This window comes from Monomorium pharaonis, chromosome 4 (assembly GCF_013373865.1).
Source record: "Monomorium pharaonis isolate MP-MQ-018 chromosome 4, ASM1337386v2, whole genome shotgun sequence".
In the NCBI taxonomy this organism is placed as follows: domain Eukaryota; kingdom Metazoa; phylum Arthropoda; class Insecta; order Hymenoptera; family Formicidae; genus Monomorium; species Monomorium pharaonis.
This window is the reverse complement of record NC_050470.1, coordinates 20,600,927-20,627,983: the sequence shown is the minus strand read 5'-3', so window position 1 is coordinate 20,627,983 and position 27,057 is coordinate 20,600,927. Positions and strand designations below refer to the sequence as shown.

Sequence of the window (27,057 nt, the reverse complement as noted above, 5' to 3'; positions counted from 1 at the left end):
CACTATATTTTGACGATACACTCAGGAAGAACAAGAAAAATTAAATTTGCATCTGTTATATGGCTGCGTACAACTTGGAGCAGAGAGAAACCTGAGAGCGGCCACCGCGGCCTTTTTCGTGCGACCAATATTTGACTAGCATCAGCGCCAAACGTGGATGTAAAGTCTGTTTTACATTAATCGCAAGCAGCTAGTTGCGACTTGCGACATCCAATAGGCGCTTAGTTTCTAGTTAAAGCTCGACATTTATTGGGTGTTGCAAATTGTAACTGGCGACTGCAATTAATGTAGAACGGGCTTTACATCCACGTTTGGCGCTGATGCTAGTCAATTAAATATTGGTCGCACGAAAAAAGTCGCGGTGGCCGCTCTCAGATTCCTCTCTGGTAAAACATTATGCTAGTTATTTGCTAGTTTGAAGAAAAATGGCGGATGTGAGAATACTAGAGCACTAGAAAAGTAGGTATTCTCCACAGACTTCTATAATATACTAGACTGCTAACCTTGATTCCCTAGGCGTACCAGTATATAATGTACATGTTGTACATGACTGAATAACCGATCGGAATGTGTCATTTGCTATGTATGTACATTGTTCGTCAAGTGGAATGTTTATGTACATATATATATGCCAATAAATGTCACATATAGTTGCTACGAGTAATTTGTTGACATTTTTAAAATGTTTATATATATATATATATATATATTTAAAGAATGATACTTAATAATACTAATAAATATCATTAATATTAGGTTATTTTATACAAAATGCTCTTAAAATGAGGTTATATTATTTGTCCTTTAGTTTTAATACTTAAACAAAAAGAAATGTATACCCTTTCTTATATATATTTGGGCAGCCTTTTATCACATGCCTTAATTATTGTCATTTTATCTTTTTCTTTTATATTACAATAACAAAAAAAGAATGATACGTTTAACGCATAAGCACGCATAAGCATCCAAGGGGAACGCTCTCATAATCACGTAATATATATATTGTATCATACATCTCACTCACTCCTCTAGTAATCCATAGTCGTAGGACTATAAAATATTAGCCACATTCCAATCGGTAATTCAGTCTGCCGCCTATGAGCTCCTATTTGTACATACTTTTCGGGTACACACTAAATGGAGAATATATAACGAGCCTAGCAGTCTAGTATATTATAGAAGTCTGTGGTATTCTCACGTCCGCCATTTTTCTTCAAATTAGCAAGTAACTAGCATAATGTTTTACATATATAATACCTCGCAATAACTTTTATAGTCTCAAGATTATAAATATCGTGTCTTCGTTTCATTGTCGCATAAAGTTTGGTGCTTTCAAAGATTATTGTATATATATACAAAACATACCTAATTTTTCATGCTAGTTAGAAGAAAAATGGCGTGAGAATACTCACTTTTATAGTGCCTTAAGAATATCTACTTTTTTAGTGCTCTAATTATATATCTCTATGGTTATTTATGATGGTAGCCTAAATACAGTTCACTTCGGAATGAATTGGGATTGGACGGCTGGGTGTAAACTAGGTCACTGATTGGTCGTGACCGTTGGTCTGTTCTTTCTAGCTGCACTGTTGTACTGGTGCAATAACTTAAAGTAAGACAAGTATATTTTTTCTCATTTTAACTTATTGCACCAGTGCAACAGTGCAGCTAGAAAGAACAGACCACGTATCGGGGCCATGATGGCCCCGGAGCCAATACAACAAAAGAAGAAGAAATCCGACGTTGCCCGACCGTGCCCGACGTGTAAACGTAGTCTATACTTTATGTCAATGAACACAATGACTTTTAATGCTTTTAATTATAATTTTTGTCTTTCAACATTTTGTCTGCTTATCAATTATCCATTACTCTTACCGGTTGAATCGTTCCCCTTTGGTAGAAGCGTATGAAGTAAAAATTAGGAATCGTGACAAGAAGACAAATCTTAACCTAAATAGTTGTCAACTTTAACGATTAATCTCGCTTTGTGCGACAATTCTTTTCTTATAAAACTAATGTTTTTGTGTTGTTTTTACACAAAAACGTCAATTGAGTAAATTTTTAATAATATTCAAGTGGAACGGATTAAAGTAAAAAATTCTCAAGTTTGAACTATGCAGAACCTAACCAAGTGTTCAAAGAGAAACTACATAGCTCCAAGCCGGATATTCAATTTTTCATCTAAAACTATTTATTTCTCAAAGGAAAAGCCAATATTCAACATTAAATACGTCAGTTGCACGTATAATAATGGAGTTCATAGATTGCTTCTTCCCGTATCTTATCACGTAAGTATTAATCGACATGTCTTGTGATTTTTATTTCGATTTATATTTATATCTCGTATTTTTTAATTTAATTAATATTATTTAGTTAATTGTTTTTTTAATTTGTGATAACTAACGTAGGTATATATATATATGTGATTATACATGCCAGGCTGGATATTTAATTTTTGAGAAGCATATAATTTTCAAAGAAAAAATTATTTTCATTAAATACTTTAGTTATATATTTATAGATCTGTTTCTGTAGATATATGTTTGATAAAAAAGAAATATCATTGACATGATAGTAGAGAAAGGTCACCAATACTGTTATATATGTAGTATAGCAGTTTTTATAAACTGTGTCATATTTTGTAATGATTAATGTTTTTGCAACATAACTAAAAGTAAATACTTGAGAAATTGACCCTAGAATTGGCACAGTAGATTACAGTTTTCTTTTTCTTTAACATGAATAATTTGAACAAAATATTTGTAAGTTAATATGAGGATTTTAAAAGCTTTTTATTTTCATATAAACATTTTTCAATGATTATACAAACACCTTGTACTGTTCTGCAAGATGCAACATGTATTGTGACTACATATGAAAGTTAGATTAAGTTTGAATCATAGTACATTGATTTTTAATTAATCCACTTTTAAAAAAGGAGTGTTATTTATTTTGCCATTGCTTTTCCACGTTAATTGGTTGTTGGTTGTCAAGTTCGTGCTGTATGACTTGCTTCACTCTGTCATTTGCTGCTGTAAAACAAATACGGTGAACTTTTGACAGTTCACCGTATTTGAAAAAGAGAAGGAAATATTTGAGAAACAAAATTTGATTGAGAAAAAGAAAGAGAGCCAGTTCCCGTATTTAAGAAACGAAGGAAATTTGATAGAAAAAAAAAGATTAGTGTGAGAGAGAGTTTGAATGTGAGAGGTAGAAGGTGCTGTAATAATAAGGTATAATATTAAGTATGTAAGAATTTGACATTTCATGTAATAATCTTTCTGTATTTTTTTCTTAGCAGGATAGGAAAGAGATAGGTAGATATGTAGTATAAACGTACGTTGACAATAGAGGGAGTTTGAAATTAGAAACAACCTGAAAATGTCTTATAATTTATAATTTAATTTAAAATTTTATTTAAAAAAAATATATTTTTCAGAAAGAAAGAAGTTTGATCGGAAAGAGATAGAGTAGATAGATAGATTAAGAGTTTGAAAAAGAAAGAGCGAGAGATTACGTTTGGCAAATAATTAGGAGACACGGCGAGTGAGAAAGAGAGTTTTAGAGAGAAGAACTAAAAAATAAGAACAAATAATAAACATTCAAGAATAAAATTGTTTGTAAATAAACTGAATATAAATACAGAAAAAGAGCAACGTTCATTATAAAAAGGCTAAATGGCGCGCGCAAAGCGTGCGCAATGTAGTGTTCTAGTTTTATAAAAAAAGCCATAAACTATAAATTTTTATTTCTTTAATTATAAAACAGATCATGTTTTATCAGTATTAATACAGTATAATTAGTTTCTGAGAAATAAAAGAATTCCATTTTAAGAGGTCAATACTAGTTGGTGACTTTTCTCTATATTCTGAAGTACCCAAATCTGTTGAAAACATGAAGATGCAGCAAAATTTATTAACTCTACAAACAAAATGTGTGCAGTATGTTTTACAACATAAACTTATAAGCAGATTGATAACAGATTTTCTCAGAAGTTGATAGCAAATTGACATTATTTTAACAATGTGCTTATGATTTACTAGCAGAGCTTACTCACAGAATCTGACAACAGATTGATGGTAGAAATCAAACAGAATCTGCATGCGTGGGCAATCTGACTTCAAATTAGTAGCAAAATTTTAGCAGAGTTTACAAATCTTGGTCGATTCCTACCGTTAATCTGTTAGCATAGCATGATTAGCAAGCTTTGTCATATTTTCAATGATAATTTGCTAATATTTTCTGCTATTACAAAGTCTATGTACAATTTGTGGACTTTTTGTTGATAAACGACTGATAGCAGACACTTGGCATGATCTGCTTTTGACTGACTTGATTATCTGATTGTGAGTAGTAGAATATTGATGGCAAATATTGAGCAAAGTCTGCCATTTATTAAAATATATCACTTAAATGATATATGGTAAAAATGATAGATTCTACTTAGTTTTTGTTGGCAATTTGTTTATATTGGTTGTGTTGACAGAGCATAAGGCTTATGCTAAGCTTATATTTTTAAATTTATTATATTACTGTTAAAGACACATACACACTACCTAATTAATATATAATTTTTTCGCCAATATATTGAAATTTAACTCTTTTATAACCTTGGTACATACGCTGTACCACAAATGCCGCTTATCTTGACTCATTTAACTAGTCATAAACTAGCCAGAAATTTCTGTAGTCGGATTCGGCACAAACAATTACATAGAAAAACTTGAACTGTCAAAACTCAAACATTCAAGACCCCTACTTTTGCAAGCCTGTGGTGTTATTTTCATTCACATCAGTGTTTAATAATATTATAAAGAGGATATGTTTAAATAATTATCATATTTTTATTGCAAATTTTGTATATTCTTTATCATTTTGAAAATGGCAATGTCAGAAGCTTCTTTATTAAAAATATATGTGAATAAAAAAATCAGTTGACTTTTCTTCATTTTTTTAAGCTGGAAAATCTCTTCAATGCAGATATAGTCAATAATTTGATATAATTCTATTAAATTTGCGCAAACTGTTAACATACTGTTAACATTTTGTTGGATTTGTTTTTAGACTTATAGGAAGATTCATAAAGAATTCCACGCTATACAATCTGCATTATTATGTAGCAGTAAATTGAGCTTACCTTCAAGATTTGTCAATATCAGATATTTTAGTACTACGTGTAGTAACGCCAATGAACAATCACCAAAGAAATCAGGTTTAGAAAATCCTAATGATAAGAAGCCTGATGAAAATGATGATATGAAATCAGTTATCACTAAGCTCTCCATGTGGTTTATGTTGTTATATGTTATCCTACTTGCATTGAAACATCAGTTAGGAATGCATTCAGATACACAAGTAAGTTTTTATTCCCCATTATTTAGCATAGAAGTGATTGAAAGGTGTATAAAAAAAAGTTGTATTAAATAATTGTTTCTATATAAGCAAGAATATAAAATGTTTAAAGAGTTTGATAGTGTTAAGGGATTACGCCACCTTGAAGCCTTAAAAATTCCATTTTTTAAAGAATTTCTTAAAGAAAAACAATAAAGTAAATACAAAATCAAATTAATAGGTTTTATTTCATATGTCTTGAGATGTATAAAAAAATTTTTAAATTTCTTTTTTTTTTTCAAAATGACAGCTGTAACCCCACAGAGTGCAAAGCGTCTTTTTTTAAATACATTCCGCAGCAAGCAGTAGAAGTCGTCACCAGTTGATCATAGTGTAAAATAAAAATATCTTCATTATCTACATGAATTTACTACAGAAGTACACATGGATATTAAAAAATATTTATTTTTAAAAAAGTGCTAAGCTCTTGAAAAAAAGTGTTCTTTTTTGTGAAAAATCGTGTATAAAATGCTCAATAACTTAAGAAATACTTAATGAATCATAAAATCTATGTGTGCTTCTTTAGATTCAAGATGAAATTTGAAGTAAATTGGTTCAAAATTATTCGAGTTCTGCTGCTTGTTGACTTTAAGGTGGTTTAGGCACAATGAAGTACTGCAGATTTAGTAATTCCTCTTACTTACAGGAATTATTATTTAAGTGTCAATACATTCTCGTGAAATCTGAAATAAGCTTGCCATACATATATGCTAGAAAAAGTCTTTCAAAGTTTCGAAATTTTAGTACAGTTCATATGGGAGTTGTTCAATTTTTCACTGGAGGTATAAACTTTTCTTCTAGTAATTACATATAAACCAAAAACTAGATTATAAAAATCTGAATTCTAAGCTTTCTAATGATCACAAACAATATATGTGATGCCGACAATTTAAATTATAAAATAAGTGAAATCGCAGATCTTGCGATCCATGTTGTGTATGTCTGTTGTGTGTGTGTGTGTGTGTTTAATGTACCTGGGGCTCGATTCTTGAATTCATTCGCAAGAGAAACGTATACGCAAGTACTCGCTCTAACAGAAAAGTTGCAAGTTTATTGGTTAATAGCCATACGATAGCCAATAAATTTCCAACTTTTCTGTAAGATCAGAATTTGAGAATACGTTTCTCTTGCGAATGAATTCAAGAATCGGGGCCCTGGGGCTCGATTCTTGAATTCATTCGCAAGAAAACGTATGCACAAATACCCGCTCTAACAGAAAAGTTGCAAGTTTATTGGTTAAAAGCCATACGATAGCCAATAAATTTTCAACTTTTCTGTAAGAACAGAATTTGCGAATACGTTTCTCTTGCAAATGAATTCAAGAATCGAGCCCCTGATCTGCAGATCTTCTACATCTTTTTTCTTCCGAAAATCTTAAATCTTGTTTTCTGACTTATTAATTTATATTATTCTGCCAGTTTGTTTGGTAAATTTATATATAAAACTAATCTAAACTTTTTTCTTTAAGAATAGGTTACACTGGTTACGTTCAGAAAACACAAGTGAGCGGTCAATGATTATTGGTCCTTACTGTTAGATCTCTAAATTTAGACCAATTATATTAGCGAATTACTCAACTGTTGTGTAACGATTTTCTGAACGTAGCCATTGTTAAGGGGAACTAGAGTTGTCTGTTTTGCCAACAAAAAGATAGTAATTTTTGTTTAACAATATCTTTTTATTTCTTTTATAGATTTGGAAATCCTTCTCCAGAATAAAAGAATACGTATTGCTATCAGTCTGTGGAGTGAAATTTCCTCCAAAAACGAAAAAAAATTGTTAATTTGCTGTCACGTCATAACAATGTTTGCTTAATATAAAAGATCTACAGTTTGTACCTACGAAATTCGTATTCACAGACTAGTAGACGACAAGAACAAACAGTGTCGAGTTTCGAAAATTAGATTTTAGTGCCTAATTGAGACGAAATTGTGAAACGAAAATTTAGGTTATATACGCGTAAAAAGTTGATAAGTAAAGCAATAAAAAAAAATTTTTTTGTCCTCGATATAAAGTCCAATTCACAGATGGATATTAATATGTGTACTTTAATTCTGGAAAAGAATTTCCAAATTTATAAAAGAGATATATACGAAATCTCATTAATGACGTGCATGAATGACTCTACATTATCGACCTCGATCAAGTTTGAGAGGCAGTCCAGCATCGCCAATATTTACAGAACTTAAATCATATTGGCATCTAAAAAAAATACTTTAATTTAAAAGAAGCTTATTAAAAACTATTTAATTAATTTTAAAAATAATTAATTTTTTATTATTTATTTATGTACCTTATATATGAATAAAATAATAATTTAGAAAATTCGTGTCTATTGATTAAAGAGTCGTGAACCTCCTTAAAAATGTAGTTTTGAAAAAAACGTTTAAAGCTGTAACGATATTCTTAAATAAAATAAAAAGTTTTTAATTTATAATTATTTCAGCACTATATTATTTTTGATACTCTAAGGTATGTTTTCAGTAAAAAAAATTAATTTTTGATTGAAAATTTTAAAATGGCCTAACCTCTTAAAAATTTCAGCAAAATATATGTTTAAATAAAGATAAGAGTTTTAGTTGGTTATAGTTTTAAGCTATGCTGATTTCTTATGCGACTTTATATACAGGGTGTTGCAGATCAACCGGAGGAACTGGGATGTATATATTCCTCATGAGTCGAAATTGTCAATAACAAAATTTTGAGGGGTCAATAGTCTTTAAATGATGAGCCTTTGAAACTTTTCAACCACAGGTTTTGAAGCTCACGCCGTCAGACCGAACGCTTTGACGAGTACCGGTAAACGGCACGGTGTCGAACGAATATTATACCGTACAAATATATGAAATCTATATTAATATCTATTGCTGTATTCTTAAATCAAGTCCAATTTCATTGACAAGAAGTAATATCAGTTGAAAATTTGATAAAATATTATTTATCAATAAAAAGTATGTGAAATGTTTTATGTATATAAATAAATTATCAATTTATTTACATACATCAACTGTTTTTCCGAAAACGGCCATGCTCCGATTTTGTTCAAATTTTATAAATAGCTTCTATTTGGATAGAAAAGAAGTATACTAAAAGGATTTTTGGCGACTCAAAGGTTAAGGCACTTTTTAAATTATTTTATATATTTTTATATTTTTATATTTTAATATTTTAATATACAACGTTTTGATGATGTTTACTTTGACATATGTTGACGGGAGGTTGGGGAGGTAGTTTTCCGATGGGGGCTGGGGGTTGAGAGGAGTGACTTTGTCCTTGACTCAGCTATGTGTATTATATTGAGAGTATATTGTTCGCGAATTAGTTTAGCTTGTAATATTTTGGCGCCTTGATTACGAATATGATAGTGAAAATTAGTGCAAATTTGATTTTCATGTCGCAAACCATAAAAAAACAACAAAAATCACGGTTTTTTCCATTTATTTCCATAAATAGTGGGAATTTCAAAAAATACTTCAGATAAAAGTTGAAGATCTCATGGAAATACATATTGTTCTATTGATTTGCCATAAAGACAATAGTTTTTAAGCAAAATGACGTTAATGTTCAAAACTTCATAAAACTTATCCAATACAATTCGAGTTTTATTAGTTAATTTTATTAGTTAATAACGGAAGGGGTGCGGTAAAGCCCCCTCCTTTGTCCATGTGTTTTTTGTACCACATGGGTTTGCGACTTTCCACGCGTAGCGAGGTACACCTTGCTTACATAACAAAACGACGTCCACGCTTGTACTGTACCACATGGGTTTGTGACTTTCCAGGACAACTCTACCGACGGGGTGGATGCGGGAGGGAAGGCAACCCCCTCCCCCCTCTTACACCTCTCTGCGTGCGTGCGTGCTTGCGTCCGTGCGTGTGTGGCCATAGCGAATAAGTGTCTACGCTTCGTACTATATCACATGGGTTTGCGACTTTCTATGCGTAGCGAGGTTCACCCATACTCCTCCCCCCCCCTCACTGACAGAGCGAAATGACGTCCACGCTTGTACTGTACCACATGAGTTTACAATTTCAGATTTGAAACTGTGGCTAAATAGACTTAAAATTTGTTGGGTTAGAGTTAGGAAAAAATACGGGAGTCTACGCGTTATCTGCTCCATATTTATGTTAATATGTGTCAAAATAAACATCAAAACGTTGTATATTAAAATATATAGAATACATAAAAAATAATTTAAAAAATGGCTTTGAGTCGCTAAAAATCTTTTTATGCTCGTATTCATAGTCAGGCCTTATACTTAAATTCATAGTCAGGCCTCCTTAAATTTATTTTTAGATACTTTGTAGCCAATGAAATGATCCGTAAAGCATCTAAAGATAAACGTAAAGAGGCCTTAAATATTTGACTATGAATACGGGCATTAGTATACTTCTTTTCTATCCAAATGGAAACTATTTATAAAATTTGAATAAAATCGGAGCATGGCCGTTTTCGGAAGAATAGTTCATACATCTTCTATATTTTTGCTATGTACGACCTGAAAATTTCATAGATTTATCAGTACAGTGTTTACCTATCAGAGGCTAATAACATTTGTCAACTCCTATTTTTTATTGTGCCTTCTCGTTTCCTCCTTATCTTTAAAATAATTTTTATACATTTGATATTAAGACTATTTTTTAGCACGACAGACATGTAAGTTTATGAGTTTACTTTGAGTTTCTTATTATAAAGATTTATTAATTTATTATTTATTATTTCAGTATTTATGGTTTTTTGGCACAACTTAACAATATTATGTGACCATTAAATTCACAATAACTTGATTTATTTACTTGATGGGCTCAAAGCGAGGGCCGAAACATCGTAATTTTATATTTAATAAATCATTGCCAGTTAAATTGACTTAAATTAATTTATTTTTCACTGTTATTTTAAAAAGTTATAACATTCGAATTTAATATATAAATAATATTTTTCAAAATTAATTTTTGATTTAATTCAATTTAATTTAAGTTTAACACAATCTTTAACCGAGTTCATTTTTTGTTTATGCAATTTTGGCTTAATTAAATTTTATAAGCTATTGTTTTTAATTTAATTTAAACTTAAAAATATATTAATCTACCAACTTGTTGTCTTGTTCAACTTTAACTGCTTAAGACCAAAAATTTATTCGTAAAGTTGGGTGAATTTGAAAATGTACATAAAATTATAAAAGAAATGTCAGCAGATCTAGTACAAGATCTAGCTATGACCAAAAGGTTTTAATAGATTACTTTACATTCTTCTATATTAATGTTTGTGATATTTTAATTAATATTATTAATTTTAACATTATAATAGTTATCCAAAAAGTACAATATAATCATTTTGATTAAAAAGTTCTGATTAGTTGCAGATTATTCTTTTCTATTTGATATTTTTTTCTCTCGATTTATGAAAATTATTTTTGAATTTTGCTCTACAAATAAGTAAAGAAGCTATAAGACTATAACTATAACTATAATTGTATTTTATTGTTAGTGTTTAATATTTAATATGTATGTCTCGAATATATTTTCAGTTTTTTATGCCTGCCAAACAGGGCTGATCTCGAAATCACAAATTAAATTAATCGTCAATTTAATAATGACTTTAGAAACATCTTAAAAAACTTATTGTGAAAAATATTTTAATTAAGATTCAAATCTGGAATCTTTTTTATTTTGTAATGGGCATATTACAATTTAATTATCGGAATATGTGATAATATTCATATTCAATGTTTTGTGGTAATATATTTTCCTTGATAAAATTATATTAAAAAAGTTTCTTTATGTAAGCAAATTACGTTTGTTTAAGATTATCAAAGTCTTAAAAAAATATTTTATATATTCTTGCTTAGATATGAGATACAATGATTGATAATTTTATAAGTTTTTTTCATGCATAATGTATCACTGAAAAGATATTACAATGTTTACAAAGCCTTCAGCATCTGTTTCCTGGAATGAATTCGTGTATGACATGTTGAACAAAGGAGAAGTTGAAGCAATTATTATAAATCCTAATTTCGAGAACGTTATAATTGTGGTGCATGATGGCGCTATTATTAAAGGAAAAAGAAGTCTGTACAAGAGATATATCATGGCTGTCCCAAGTATTGAGAATTTTGAAGAGAAATTGAGGAAAGTGGAAAAAAATCTTGGTATAAAAGCTGGTAAGTAGCTTGCTTATAAGGTACTAATCTAAACATTGCCAGATTATAATCTTTGAAATATTTTAGGCCAAGGAGTACAAATAATTTATGAAAGGAAGACAGAATACATAGCGAGTACCGTGGGACTTGTATTTATTGCATTGTTAGCCGCCATTGCCTTTAGTTTTGTGAGAAAACGTTTTCCTTTTAAACCCTTCGAAATTATTTCGCAAATGAAACGAGCAAAATTTACTCTAGTCGATCCGATAATAGGAAAGGGTAAGGGTGTACGTTTTGTGGACGTAGCTGGATTGAAGGAAGCAAAGATAGAAGTAATGGAATTTGTCGATTATCTGAAAAAGCCAGAACGTTACAAAATACTGGGTGCTAAAATACCACAAGGCAAGTGCATTCAGATATTATAATTTATCATAAGATAAGATACCATAATTATATATAAATGTTGACAAGTTTAAAGCGCTGTTCTTTAATTTTGACTCTATTTTGTTTCTAAATTATATAATTTAACTTTGAAATGCTGTAATTTGATAAAACATCACACAAAAATTAACAAACATTTAAAAGTAGGTTTTAAAAGTTTTTATACATAAAAAAACTGGTATGGGAATTACTTACTATAGGAAAACAAAAACAAAAAATTTAGAATTTTCTGAAAATTTATTTTTATTGATATTAAGGAGAAAAAATTTTTTTTAAACTTTATTTTTAACTCTTACCTTAGGTGCATTTCAGTGAAATTTTATAACCGGTACAATGGGATCTTTTGAGACAAAATGCTCTCCGCAAAGAAGATATTGACATTAGTGACTTGAAAAAAAGGCAGATTACCTTTCAAATATTTTATTTTGAGACAAAATAGTTTTTTAAAATTTTGATTTTGAGTATGTGAAAAAAATTCCCAAAAGAAAAAATGTAGAAAGATTATTTATTTCACTAAACATTATAACTCATACTATTTTTAATATTTTAAGTTAAAAATTTTACCTGTCACTTTTAAGATATGACTCTTTAAGAAAAAAAAAATCATTTGAATAGTGCACGTTCCAAAAAAGGTATTAATTATGATGGAAGTGATGAATTTTAGGAAAAAAGTAACAAACGATTTTCACGAAATGCAATGATTTATTTTTTTACAATGATTTATTTTCAAAATAATTTAATTTTCCTTTGTATTTTTTTCACAAAAAGCTTCCACATTATCTTCTTTGAGGAGATTTTGTTGAACTCGATTTTGGAGATTATAAGATGTCCTGATGACACAGAAAAATTACTTAAATATGTATGGGATAAATAATAGATTCGAATTCTATGCAACTTAAATTATTTTAATTATATGGTATTATAATTATTTATTGGTATTATAATTATTGATCGTGAGGATACATAGGCGGAATTCAATAGAGGACCGAACGAGAAGTGTCCTCTCCTCTTACAATCTTTTAGTTTATTTTGTCAAACAAATATCGACCTAGCGTTCGACTAAAGTCAAGAATACGATCGATCGATTTTCTTCTCAATAAAGTACTTTATTAAAAAACTCAGATTACTTTTATAATACACTTACCTTCAATTGAAGATAATAAACGAGAAAAGTTATACAAAAAAATTCAAGAAAAATATCGAATACTCACAAACTGTACACTGGGGTCTCTCCGGACCCCAAGGGTCGAAATGTCTGGTTCTCTCGAACGCCAATATCACATTGCTGCTTGGCTGAGTGGCGTTTTGGGCTGGGAGTGGAAGAAGATACTAAATTAATACTAAATGGCGTGTCAAGTACGATTTTCGTGAATTTTTGATAGTTAATTAAATATTGAATTTAGTTGAGTTCAGATTTATTTCACAGTACCGGGTAAGGGTTGAATAAAAATTTTTTTTTTATGTACTAAAAATTAATTTTATAACCGTTTTTTTATAATAATGCACAATCAGTTAGCAATGAATATGATAAATATATGTATATTTTCTTGTAATTCGAGTTTTTATTGAAAAATTAGCAACCATAGAAAGCTATATATCATTCTAAGTGTATGTTTGATCATCTTTTAGAATGGACTTCTGATAAAGTTCTTAGGTAGTATAAAATATTTATAAGAAGGAAAAATATTTATGATAAATATTTTGTACATATTTTGATGCCCGAGTTTGCTAGATATAAAAAAAATTGTGATAAATATTTATGAAAATAGTTAAAATAAATATTTATACTATTATTATCAAAGAATATAAAAAATATTTCGAGTTCATATATCACAAATATTTTTCAGTACATTTTAAAAATATATTCTATATATTATTAATAATAATTTTTGTATCATTTCTAAATGGTTTATGAAAAATAATTATATAATCTTTAAAAAATATTTTTTGAAAATAAATTTGTAAAATATTTATGAATATTTATGATAAATTTTCTGTGCTATCTGGGTTAGATCTGCATGTTGTGGATAAATAATATGCCAAAATATAATTTATATTATTTTCTTTTTGTATTTATACTATCTCTTTTTAAAACTTAATATTCAAAATTTAAGTGACTTTTCTTTGTGATTGTATAATTAAGGAACATTTAATGAAGATATAATAAAATAAATTTATTTCAAAGCAGTAAAAATATAAATTAAATTATTTTTAATTATTTGATTAAATTCTACAAATTTATTTTTTTATTTAATTGAAGATTGATTTGAACAAATCAAAGATGGTTTAATTGAAGAATAAATTCAGCAAAATTAATTAAAAGTTGTTTAACTGAATAATAATTTGGGCAAATTTAATTAAAGATTTATCTAAATAAAAATAAGTAAAAAAAGCATACATTCTTTGCGTAATATATACGTTATTGTGGAGAAATAAGTTTAAGATTTACAGGTTATTTTTCTTTTTGGTAAAGTTTTAATAAATTTTTTACGATAATTTATTTATAAGTTACAGATTTTACGAAAAAATTATTTTGTAAAATTTTAGTAATTATTTAGTTTAGGGGACACCGCCCTCTCCACACACACACACACACACACACACACACACACACACACACATCCGCGCACACACGCGCGGGGAGATGCAAAACGGAACGTGTGGGCAGGGGAGGAGCGGAGCCTGCACCCTTTCCCCGTTATTTTTCCTAACTCTAACCCAACCAATTTTATGTCGCTATTTGGATAATACGAAACATTTTAAACTAACAGCGTGGATCTTGTTTGGCGTTGAAAGTCGCAAACCTATTCGGCACTTTTACTGTAATATTAATAAACGCTTGTACTGTGCCACATGGGTTTGCGACTTTCCACGCCAAACAAAATCCACGTTGTTCATTTTCAATGTTTTCGCATTATCCATATAGCGACATAGAATTAGTTAGATTAGAGTTAGGAAAAATTACGGGGAGAAGGCGAAGCCCCTCCCCCGCTCATGTATTCTCTATACCATATATAACTTCACGACTTTTCGTGCAAAACATGATCTTTATAAACATGTAGCTTTGGAAAATTACGTGTAATAAAACTTCTTGTGTTTATAATTTTCTAATAAACAATGAACGACGGCTAAATTATACTTATTATACGTTACTTAGGATTATGATTGTAATAACATATGTCAAGGTCATTGGGATTGGGTCCCCTATTCGGCATTTTTACCGAAAATCTATTAATTTATAAGTGCTTTATAAAAATTAATGCGGGGGTGTAGGGGAAGGGCGAAACTCTCACCTCGTACCCCGCCCATGCGTTCTCTGCACCACATGGGTTTGTGACTTTAAGTAAAGCAGATATGTATTGTATTTATAAAACTTTTTTATTAATAATTTTTTAACAAACAATGACCGCCGATTAAGTTATAAAGAAAAGTTATTCAGGATCATGTCCTTGACAACATATGTCAAGGCCAAAGTCATCGGCGCGGTGTCCTCTAAACTAAATAATTACCAATATTTTTTTCAAAATGTATAATTTTGTTCAAAGAAGATAGAAATATGTTTAAAAAGTAAATTTGTTAGGAATTAAGTGATTTTAAAAATACATTTTTGTATCAAGCAGTAGACTCCTCAGCAATGCAAAAATTTTTTCTCATTCTTCGAGGTTTAAAATCCTTATTTTATAAAAAGTTTTGAGTAACTTAATTTTAGTTTCCTCAATTGTCTGGAAAAATGTTTAAGCTTTAATTTTAGTTTATCTTAATGTGATAATTTTTTGTTGAGTAATCACTATTGAAAGGTGTTTAAAAAATTCTGTTAAAATATAGTGTTCCGGTTTTTTGCGGATGGGTATATCTGATTAATGTGTCCGTGCGTGCGTGCGTGTAAAAAGCAATTTGTTTGCAACATCAAACTTCTTGTATAAAAATTCATTTCTTATGAAAGTTTTTTAACTTTGAAACTAAAGAGTGATTATGGAGGAAAAAAATTTTTATTACATGCTTTATTTATATAAGCTTTTTCAAAAATTTTCAAAAACTTTATATTTTGACTTTTTGTAAGAGACGTGAAAAAATTGCAAATACTTTTGAATGCCTACTGAATTGCAAACTTATGAACGGTAGTGTATATGTATAAATAGAAAATTACCAACATTTTTCTAAATTTATGTGCCATAAAATTAGATTCTAAAAATTTTACTTTTAGGCGTTTTGCTCTTGGGACCTCCTGGGTGCGGTAAAACATTACTAGCTAAAGCTGTGGCGACTGAAGCGAGCGTACCTTTCCTATCTATGAACGGCTCTGAGTTTATCGAAGTATTTGGTGGTTTAGGTGCTGCTCGAGTTAGAGATTTGTTCAAAGAAGCTAAAAAAAGGTTTGTTTTATTGTCTTTTTAAGAAAGTTCTCCAGCTCAAAAAATAGAGAGAGAATTACGAATAAATAAATAAATAAATAAATAAATAAATTAACGAATAAATGAATAAATAAGTAAATAAATAAATAAATATATATATATATATATATATATATATATATATAGAGAGAGAGAGAGAGAGAGAGAGAGAGAGAGGAGAGAAAGGGGTTATAAATCACTGTTTTCTTTTATTTAAATAACTGTAAATATTTATAATTCTTGTGACATAATTCTTGTCGGTAAAAGTTTGTTAATCTTAGACTTCTCTTAAACACGTTATAAGCAAAAGTTGTTTGATATATATAACAAACATAATTAACAATGGTAAATGTCTAGAATAGGTACTGGTGCGAAAATCAATTTTTTTCAATATCAATCAAAACTACTGTAGAAATGTTTTTAGGGAGAGGCAATTTTATTTTCAGAGCGAAACGACGTCCACGCTTGTACTGTACCACATGGGTTTGCGACTTCAGATTTGAAATTGTGGCTAAATAACATCGACATATAGAATGGACTGAGCATTGCATGTTTCGTCCCCCTCCATTCACGGAGGAGGACAAAATAACAAATCAGAAGCTTGCAAGAGAGATAAACATAGGCCTCAGATGTAGTACCTCTCACTCTAAAGCAGGCGCGCGCTAACCTATCGCAATGCTCAGTCCATTCTATATGTCGATGCTAAATAACGATTAAAATTGATTGGGTTAGAGTTAGGAAAAAATGGAGATGTGCAAATCACATCATTTCATGTATTATTAAGTGATATAAAATATATATATTCTGCAAATTAATAAGATAGAAAATAGTAATTATGCAATATAATTATTCTACATCAATAATAAAGATTTAAAAATTATAGTTTTTTTTCTTGTACTATATCACATAGGTTTGCGACTTTTCACGCATAGTATGTCACCCCTCCTCGCATGTGTGTGTGTGTGTGTGTGCGCGTGGGCGTGTGTGTGTGTATGTGTGTGTGTAGTGTGATATAGAAATACCAAATTATACTGTCCTTCGAGTTTTATTTACAAACACATGTTATTGAACTACATTACCCACATAGAAATGAAACCTCCAGTAGACGTCTAATGGACGTCTGCCATGGAAGTTTAAACTTCCAGTGGACGTCCATTAGATGTCCAATATAGAGCCATTAGAAATCCACAGTTCCGCACTGTGGACGTCTATTAGACCTTCAATAGAGGTCGTCAAAGAGGTCTATTAGACGTTGTGTGGATCATTAACAGAGGCTTCACGGAGCCTCGATGGATGACTTACGGACGTTTCGTGGATCATTAATAGAGGCTTCACGAAGCCTCGATGGATGATTGACAAAATAAAAATTTTAAATAAAAATTTTATTTCTTTTAAATTATTTTTATCAAGTACATACTAAATTTAGGACAAATTTTTATTAATTAATTAAATTTAAATTATATTATTTTATTTTATTCTTACTTGTCTCTGGTTTTGAACCCGGGACCTTAGGATTACAAACCTTGTACTCTATCTGCTATGCCAATTTGACTCATCGATATGGGTACTTGTTATTGTCTACATATACATATATGTTATAAACTGACGCAATTATATTATTTTTTATAAAAGCAATTAAATTTTGCAAAACATATTAAAAATAAATAGCATTAATTTATTTACTTATTAATTTCATTGTTAAATTTATCTTTTTCCATAACCTTAATAATTTGATGGAAATTGTGATCTATTTAGCATTAATACTTTGAAGCGTTCAAATGATTAATTAGATAATTTTAACTATATAGATCATATATTCTAAGAAAAATTGAATAGTACATTTATTATTCTGTTTTTGTATTCAGTACATGATAAATTTAGATTTTGTGCATTTTTTGTGCGCAGTAATTGTAGACAAACCGTTATTTTTGAAAACATTATCTTTATGATAATTTTTCTTAATATCAAATGGATCTCTCATTCAGGATGCTATAGTGTTGTCTGATTTTTGAGTCAACTACGACGCGCATGGACGGCTCAAAAATCGGACAGCATTGTGATATCTTTTATGAGATATTAAGCTGATACCATTTAGCTGTGATATCATAAGGATAACATTTTCAAGAAACTTAAATGAAACTCTTCCATGAGATATCTCAAAGACCTCTCTTAGTAGACGTCTCTGATAAATGTTACCATTTGGACATCATTTCCAAGATATCTAAATGTTTTCTTTAAAAAGTTCTCTTAAAGTTTTCATTCTGATAAGTGTATTGTCTGGGTAACTTCTACCATGAAAATAAATGTTCCATACAGCTATGGAAGTTTAATGGATACCTAATGGACGTCTATCTAACTTTCATCATGGAAGTAAATGTTCCATAGAGCTATGGAAGTTTAATGGATCCTTAATGGACGTCTGTCTAACTTCCATCATGGAAATAATGTTCCATAGAGCTATGGAAGTTTAGTGGATCCCTAATAGACGTCCATCTAACTTCCACTGTGGAAGAAAACATCCAATGGAGCTATGGATGTTTAATGGATCCCTAATGGATGTCTATCTAACTTCCACCATGGAGGTAAACCTCCAATAGAGCCATGGACGTTTACTGGATCTTTAATGGACGTCTGTCTAACTTCCGCCATGGAGATAAATCTTCAATGGAGCCATGAAAGTTTACTGAATCCCTAATGGACGTCTATCTAACTTCCGCCATGGAGGTAAATCTCCAATGGAATTAAGGAAGTTTACTAGACCTCTAATGGACGTCCATCTGACTTCCACCATGGATATAGACGTCCCATGGATCTATGGAGGTTTAATGGACGTCCATTGGACATCCACTGGATGCCAATTTCTATGTGGGTATATACTGAGCAATGTTTTCGCATTATTCAGTTATCGAAATGTGGACGAAAAGAACAACATATGCCCAGTTACATAGGAGAATTTTTGTTTTAGACGTACTTTTCCCAATCACTGCTATTCATACGTTTTTTTTTGTTTTTGCCAATTTTTTATAACGATTTAATGAATAATGTTCAATAAACTTATTGCAAATTTATCGCATGTTTGCAAATCCATGTGCAGAGAACGCGTGGGCGGGGAAGGGTTCCGCCCCTTTGTCTACACCCCCCCATGGTTTTTTCCTAACTCTAACTCAACCAAGTCGCTATTTAGCCACAATTTCAAATCTGAAGTCGTAAACCCATGTGGTACAGTACAAGCGTAGATGTCGTTTTGCTCTGTAACCAGGGGGGAGGTATGGGTGGACCTCGCTTCGCATGGAAAGTCAAAAACACAATGGTACAAAGAACGTGTAGACGTTTGGCGGGGCTCTCCCCCGTATCTCCTTCCAGTATTAGCTAATAAAATTAACTAATAAAACTCAAATTGTTTCAAATAAATTATATGTAGTTTTGAACATTTAACGTTATTTTTTTTCAAAAACTTATTTTTATGGCAAAAATTAATAGGACATAAAATGTGTATTTCGACGAGATCTACAACTTTTATTTGAAGTATTTTTCGAAATTCCCATTTACGGAAATAAATGAAAAAAAAATCATGATTTTTATGGTTTTTTTTATGGTTTTTGCCATGAAAATCAAATTACTCTCTAAAAACATTTCTACATTCCATTTCTATAGTAGTTTTGTTGATTGGTATTGAACAAAATTGATTTTTTTGCACTGGTACTTATTTTAAACATTTACCTTAACAACTTACCGAAGAGAGAAACAGAAATTGCAGAACTTGCAGGAGGATATAGAATTACTAACGAATATTTTCAAAATTATTATTTTTAAAAAAAGGATTAAGGCTTTTTAGCGGATTTTGCATATTCATGATTTTGCAGTATCATGAAAGTATCGATATCTTGTACATAATATCACACAAAAGTATCAAAAATATATCCCAGATAACACAAAATATTTATAGAATATTTATAAAATATTTATAAGAAAAAATATTTATGATATATATTTTTATGTCCGAGTTTGTCAGGTATAAAAAAAATTATGATAAACATTTATAAAAATATTTGAAATAAATATTTATACCATTATTATTAAAGAATATAACAAATATTTCAAGTTCATATACCATAAATATTTTTCAGTACATTTTAAAAAGATATTCTATATATTGTTGATAATAATTTATGTATCATTTCTAAATGGTTTATGAAAAATAATTATATAATCTTTAAAGAATATTTTTTGAAAATAATTTTATAACATATTTATAAATATTTATGATAATATTTTGTGCTATCTGGGGGATCTTAAAAAATCTTGCGATTTTGTGCATTCTAGAAGTATTATAAAAGTATTATAACAAATAATATTAGCTAATAATCAAAAGTATAACCAAATTACGTGCGAGAAACTCAGACTCGTGGACACTTGCAAATAATCTAACTCTGAACGCAGATAATATAACTTTACACGTCAAATACATGCACACATTACGTCAAACATTAAATTCAGTTACGTCATTTGAAAGCCATATTTAAGTTCTTCAAGTTACATTAAAAAGAAAAAATTAATACCTTCTCACATTTCTCAAAATGACATAAAGAATAAACAACTATAACGCTTTCGACTACAATATTAAAATGTAACTTTTATGACAACACAATAAACACTAATGACTAATAACCATGTCATAACGTCTAAGGCATATAAGGAGGTAATTTGGATTGTTATTCTCAAAATTATACACAAAGTATACGAAATATCGTGAATTCCATAATTCCATATCTAGTCCATAATCAGTTTCTCTCCTCTATTATATTACGGGTTATTTCAAATTTCGGATTAGCTTTAAACACAGGATTTCTTGATACTGGCTACATTCAGCAGACTCAACAGTTGAGCAACATTACTAGATTTTCCGCTGAATAATGCCGTTGATTTGTTGGTTCTATAAGTTAGAACCAATCATGTTCGATTGCTACTTAGCTATTGAGTCTGCTGAATGCGCCCATTATAAACTTCACAATAATAATAAAAAAAAAAAAGTGCAATAATATATACAAGATCGTCTATATGTATAACACAATTAAATAAACTATACTTGGTTCAGCGAGAGATGCTGCTTGGAGTAGACGAGTTTTTATCTGGTTCGCGCAGGGGCAACCCCCACCATACCGTCTTACTGCTCGTACTGATTGTCAGTGCTAGAAACAAATAACGCAGGGCTACGAGAATATTTGATTTGATAATTAAATACTGTCGAACGGTTCAATTTCATTACGAGTACATGTTTATTCTAATACTTAGTTAAATTATTGATGGCAGAAGCCTGGAATATTAATGATATAATATTAATGAATATTATGAATGAAATAATATTAATGAATATTATGAATGAAATAATATTAATGAATATTATGAATTGATAGTGCTGCAGTGAGATAATAGCCGTGCGTCATATATGGCATCAAATAAGATGGTACGTCCTCCTCACTCTGATCTTTTTATCCGCCTTTTATGTGCACTCCGAGCGGCGTCTCTCGCTGAACCAAATATACACAATTTAAATAGAGATAGGTGAACATATAAACGGTCATAGTGGACCGATTCGGTGTTTCTTGCACGATTTATAAGTTTTTTAATCCATTCAAACTGGGCGCCGATTACTTTCGGACTTTCAACGTAGCTTAAAACAGAACTTAAATAAAACTTAAAATGAAATGAGATTAGTAATATCACAATATTAAATACATGTATATCCGCCCACTCCGAAATATTAAATAAATTTATTGCGAAAAATATCTCAGAGTTTGAAATTTGCGTTCTGTGCGAGCAGCTTAAGTCCATTCTACAATGGCAGTAACAAGACTATGAAAGTAGAAAATAAATTGTTTTTAATGAAATAAAGACCGAGAGTAAAGCCTATTCTACAATGGCAATAAGTACGGAGTGAGAAGTAACAAAATGGGAATTACTCATTTTATTACTTCTGGTCTTTATTTTATTAAGAACAGTTTACTCTTTAATCTTACTGCCTTGTAACTGCCATTGTAGAATGAGCTTTAGCCAATTCGAGTCACTAAGGTTTATGGTAACATTCTTCGCAATAAACAATATTGGAAGAAGGTTTTGTAATACTAACGTGTAAGAATAATTTTATATATGTGTGTGTATCTGTACACACACACACACACACACACACACACACACACACACACACACACACACACACACACACACACACACACACACACACACGCACGCACGCATACACACACACGTTTGTAAAATTGTATATGTGTAACACAATTTAAATAGAGATTAAATAGAGACGCGAATAATGAAAATATTTTCTTATTTAAAAATATCTTCTTTTATATATTGAAATAAATATTAGATAAAATTTAAAAAAAATTATGATTTAAACGTAATAAAACGTAATAAAAATAAAATTTATATTATAATATATATTTATAATATATATTAATTTTATAAAATAAAATTAAACGTAATAAAAAATATTTGCCGCAGTTTTACTAGGGTATGCGTGTATGCCATATTTAAAAATGGTATGGAAATGAAAAAAATGATACGGAAATAAAATTTTATTTTTTTAATTTCGAAATATTCTTTATAAACTCCATTTTTTTTATAAATACAATTTTTTTAAATACTTACGCTTTATTTATGATTAAATTATTTCTTAAATGATTTCTTAAAGCTTTTTTTTTGTTATAAAACTCAATGCTATTTTAGAAAACTGTATTTTAAATTAAAGAAAACTACATTGTCAAAAATTTTGCAAAAATTTAGAGAACCCTAATCAAATTAATTTTTATTTGGTCACTAATATATAAAACGACTAGAGAACTTTTTTTAGTTTGTTATAATAACATTGTTATACTTGCCTTAATTTTTTATAGAGCACCAAGTATTGTATATATTGACGAAATTGACGCAATTGGGAAAAAACGTTCAGAGAGCTCACTCGGAATTGCCGATCGTGAATCCGAACGAACATTAAATCAACTTTTAGTAGAAATGGACGGGATGATAGCGAAAGAGAATGTTATTATACTGGCCTCGACGAATAGGGCAGATGTGTTAGATAAGGCGTTATTGAGACCCGGCAGATTTGATCGACACATTTTAATCGATCTTCCCACATTGGAGGAGAGACAACAGATTTTCGAAACTCATCTCAAAAAAATATCTTTGCAAGACAAACCATCAAGATATTCAGGATACCTTGCATATCTCACGCCTGGTTTTAGTGGTAATTGTATTTATTTGTACAAATAGTATGCTTTTTATAGTCATAAGATCATTGGACTCTCTGAATAGTTTATCAGTAAATGGTTATTTAAGAAAAATATTAATGATAAAATAATGTGTTTCAAAATAATAAACTGTAAATTAATACATTTTTTAAATCTAATCTTTTCATACAGATTTGATAAAAATATTTGAATAAAGTTTCGAAAATAGTGTTATATTTTCATTTCACTTTAAATTTTATTTTATTGAAACCTTTTCAGGACCGGAAGCCTAGTATTAGATTTACTGAAAACACTATTTGCTATTTTAGTTAAAATTACGTCTTTCATTATAATATATGCATTTATTTCGAAATAAATTGATGCTACTTCGTATAATGACATTTTACTGTCTCACACCTTACAAAGTGCGACATAATATTTTTATACATATTTTTCAACACTTTTTTATTGTAAATGATATCAAACAATTATTTTAAAAATAAACAACATAAAATTCAAATACAGCAAAAAAATAACCACTTATTTTTTTGCGGACCTATTATTAGAAGCCTAATATTAGACGCTGGAGCGATGTCATCTCTTTCGTAGTTTAATTCTTTGACAAGGACAAAAACGTTCTAGCTAAAATTTAAAGTTGTCCAAAAAAGTGTTGGTCCTCTAAAGGTTAAAAAAGGTTTTTTTCATAGGCCTAATTTTCTTTTAAAAGGTTTTATTTTAACTCAAAATAAAGTTTTTGACAAGATTTCATCGAAATCGCATCGTCTTCGAAACTCCATTCGTGGTATTTCAACTATGACACAAGTGTAATGCTTTTAGGTGCCGATATAGCGAATGTCTGCAATGAAGCCGCGCTTCATGCCGCGAGGGATAAAAAGAAACAAGTAGATAGCAGCGATCTTACATACGCGATTGACAGAACGATCGGTGGTTTGACGAAGAGAAATAATACATTAACACCATCTACAAAACGTGTCGTCGCTTACCATGAGGCTGGTCATGCTCTAGTAGGATGGTTGTTGGAGCATACTGATGCCTTACTCAAAGTAACGATAGTGCCGCGAACCAATTTAAAACTGGGATTTGCGCAATACACAGAATCTGATCAGAAACTCTACAGTAAAGAGCAGCTCTTCGAGCGCATGTGCATGACATTGGGTGGTCGAGTCGCAGAATATGTGACATTTGACAAGATCTCGACTGGTGCTGAAAATGATTTAAAGACGGTGACGAAAATGGCGTATCATCAGGTCCAACAATTTGGAATGAGCCCAGCTGTGGGTTTAGTTTCTTTCGATGAGGAGCAGACCAGCACGGTATGAAATATTTCCGTGAGCCTTTTTTACGTTTATTGTACTTTAAAGCGTCGTGTCTGAATTTTCTTTTTTTATAGAAAAGTAAAAAACCATATAGTAAAAAATTAGCCAATTTAATGGACGCTGAAGTAAGAAAAATAATAGGAGAAGCGTACGAACGAACTCGGCAACTGCTTTTGGATAACAAAAATAAATTGGATACGGTATTTATAACATTTTCTCATACATATGTTTAGCATTATAATTGAAGGATTTTCTACAAAAATCAAAAACAAATCTATTAAAAAAAATATAGATATAACACCAAAGCATTCTTTGTTAATAGTGTCATATGGTGAATAATTTTATTCACGCAAAAATCAAACGAAAAACAGAAAATATTAGTACAAATAGGTAGTAAATATAAGATTTCTAAGAATCTAAATAAAAACCAGAAAAATCCAAGATATTTATTTTTTAAATAGATCTTTAAAAAATATTAATCAAACCTTAAAGTTTTGTTTTTGTCTGATAATATATGTCAAAAAATCCCCATATATTTATACAAAGAGAAATCTAAAAAGATGTTTTAAAAATAATTAATAAAATTTTGTAAATAAAAAGTGTAAAATTGATTTATATTTGTTATTATATTTTATTTATATTTGAAATGTAATGTTTTTTTTTTTTATTTCTGTTTCCCCCTTGATATATTATTAATGTTGTAAAATAATGTCAAAAATGATAAATGTAAAACAAAAATAGATAATAGATAAAAAATGTACATAATAAATATCAAATTAAAAATAAATATTAAGAACTAAACAATTTTTTATTTAATCGGGACTTTAAAATATTAAAGCTCTTTTTGTTTTTATTATATTTGGAGAAAAATTATCATACATGTACATACGATGAATGGTTTAATGAGAAGTTTCCTGAAAATATAACTTTTGAGCGTGTTTGATTTTTCTAGATTTGTACCCACAACTATGTATTTTCACACAGATAATACATCCAAAGAACTATATATACTTTATAGTATTATTCGGATTTGCATCCTTCAATTAAATAACAATAAAATAAAGTTTGTAACTAAAAACTTTATAAGTAAATATAAAGAAATATTTTTATTGAACACAGCTTGCGGAAGCCTTATTGAAAAAGGAAACACTGTCGTATGACGACGTGGAAAAATTAATTGGACCGCCACCATATGGAAAAAAGCGGCTTGTGGAATCAGCGGAGTTTGAAAATTCTGGTCCAGCTAGAGAATCCCCATCAGTAGAGAGAGAGCCGGCAGAGTGAAACGTGTTAAATATATTTTTTTGTAGATATTTATATTCTGTATAAAAAAAATTGGTACAATAAATATTAAATACATAAAAAAAATTTTGTAATTTGAGATTTATGAAGTATTCTTTTTTTTATTTATGTACAGAGTGTTTTTTGACAACAGGTGGGAAAAAATTTAAGAGATGATTCTAGATTACAAAATAAGACGAAACTCAAGAGTAATAAAATTGCGATTGAAGAAACATTTATAATTAGATAGGTCAAAATGAGATTAACTTTTTTAGAAAAGTGGAAGAGATAAAAAAATCGTATTTATTCTAGATCTGTTTTTGATTAGTTTAACGTAGCCGTTTTTTTAAATATTGTGTTTGAACAAAATGGTTTTTGATCAATATCAGTATATAACCTCTACTGGTTTTTTACGTATAAATTTTATTCCTTGTTTTTGGTTGTGATAAAAAACTAAATATTGTTAAAAAAATTCATTAAGCACTAGTTTTTAATCTAAAAACATCTATAAAATTGTAAATTGTTTGATTAAGGCATCACGAGATAGTCATACGTTTTTGAAGACATAATAAGAGGAACTTAAATGACGACGCTATTTCATATAATCTTAATAAAATTTAGATGTTAAGTAGAAAAAATTATAATCTCTACAATGAAATAAAAATTAACATTTTTTTATTTCTTTCAGTTTCCATAAAAAAAGTTCGCAAAGTTACTTAAAGATTGCTTATGAATATTACTAGTGGATATTTAGATATTATAAATAAAAAACAAAGCACCGAAGTTTTGTTATTCTTGATTCTAGAATTCTGATTACTTTATTTAAGGGA

At 29.6% G+C, this 27,057-nt stretch overlaps 2 protein-coding genes across 3 annotated transcripts in view; one reads left to right on the top strand and one right to left on the bottom strand.

The window, feature by feature from the left end:
• The first annotated feature begins 1,694 nt into the window (after positions 1–1,694).
• LOC105833552 (paraplegin) lies at positions 1,695–26,314 on the top strand. 2 transcript variants are annotated; one of them, XM_036285192.1, is made up of 9 exons: positions 1,695–2,288; positions 5,065–5,355; positions 11,323–11,554; positions 11,621–11,935; positions 16,179–16,347; positions 23,274–23,626; positions 24,447–24,943; positions 25,021–25,146; positions 26,066–26,314. In XM_036285192.1, exons 1-9 carry the CDS (start codon positions 2,115–2,117, stop codon positions 26,228–26,230), a joined length of 2,322 nt encoding a protein of 773 aa, XP_036141085.1. In that variant the 5' UTR covers positions 1,695–2,114; the 3' UTR covers positions 26,231–26,314. The 2 variants fall into 2 exon arrangements, with proteins under 2 accessions (XP_036141085.1, XP_036141086.1); XM_036285193.1 differs by lacking the exon at positions 5,065–5,355.
• The window catches only part of LOC105833553 (exonuclease mut-7 homolog), a 47,090-nt gene continuing 32,689 nt past the window's right edge, over positions 12,657–27,057 (bottom strand). The window contains exons 13-14 of the mRNA XM_036285189.1: positions 13,186–13,284; positions 12,657–12,804 (exon numbers count right to left, since the gene is read on the bottom strand). Coding sequence (XP_036141082.1) covers positions 12,711–12,804; positions 13,186–13,284 — 193 coding nt within the window. The 3' untranslated portion in view covers positions 12,657–12,710. The remainder of the gene's footprint in view (positions 12,805–13,185; positions 13,285–27,057) is intronic.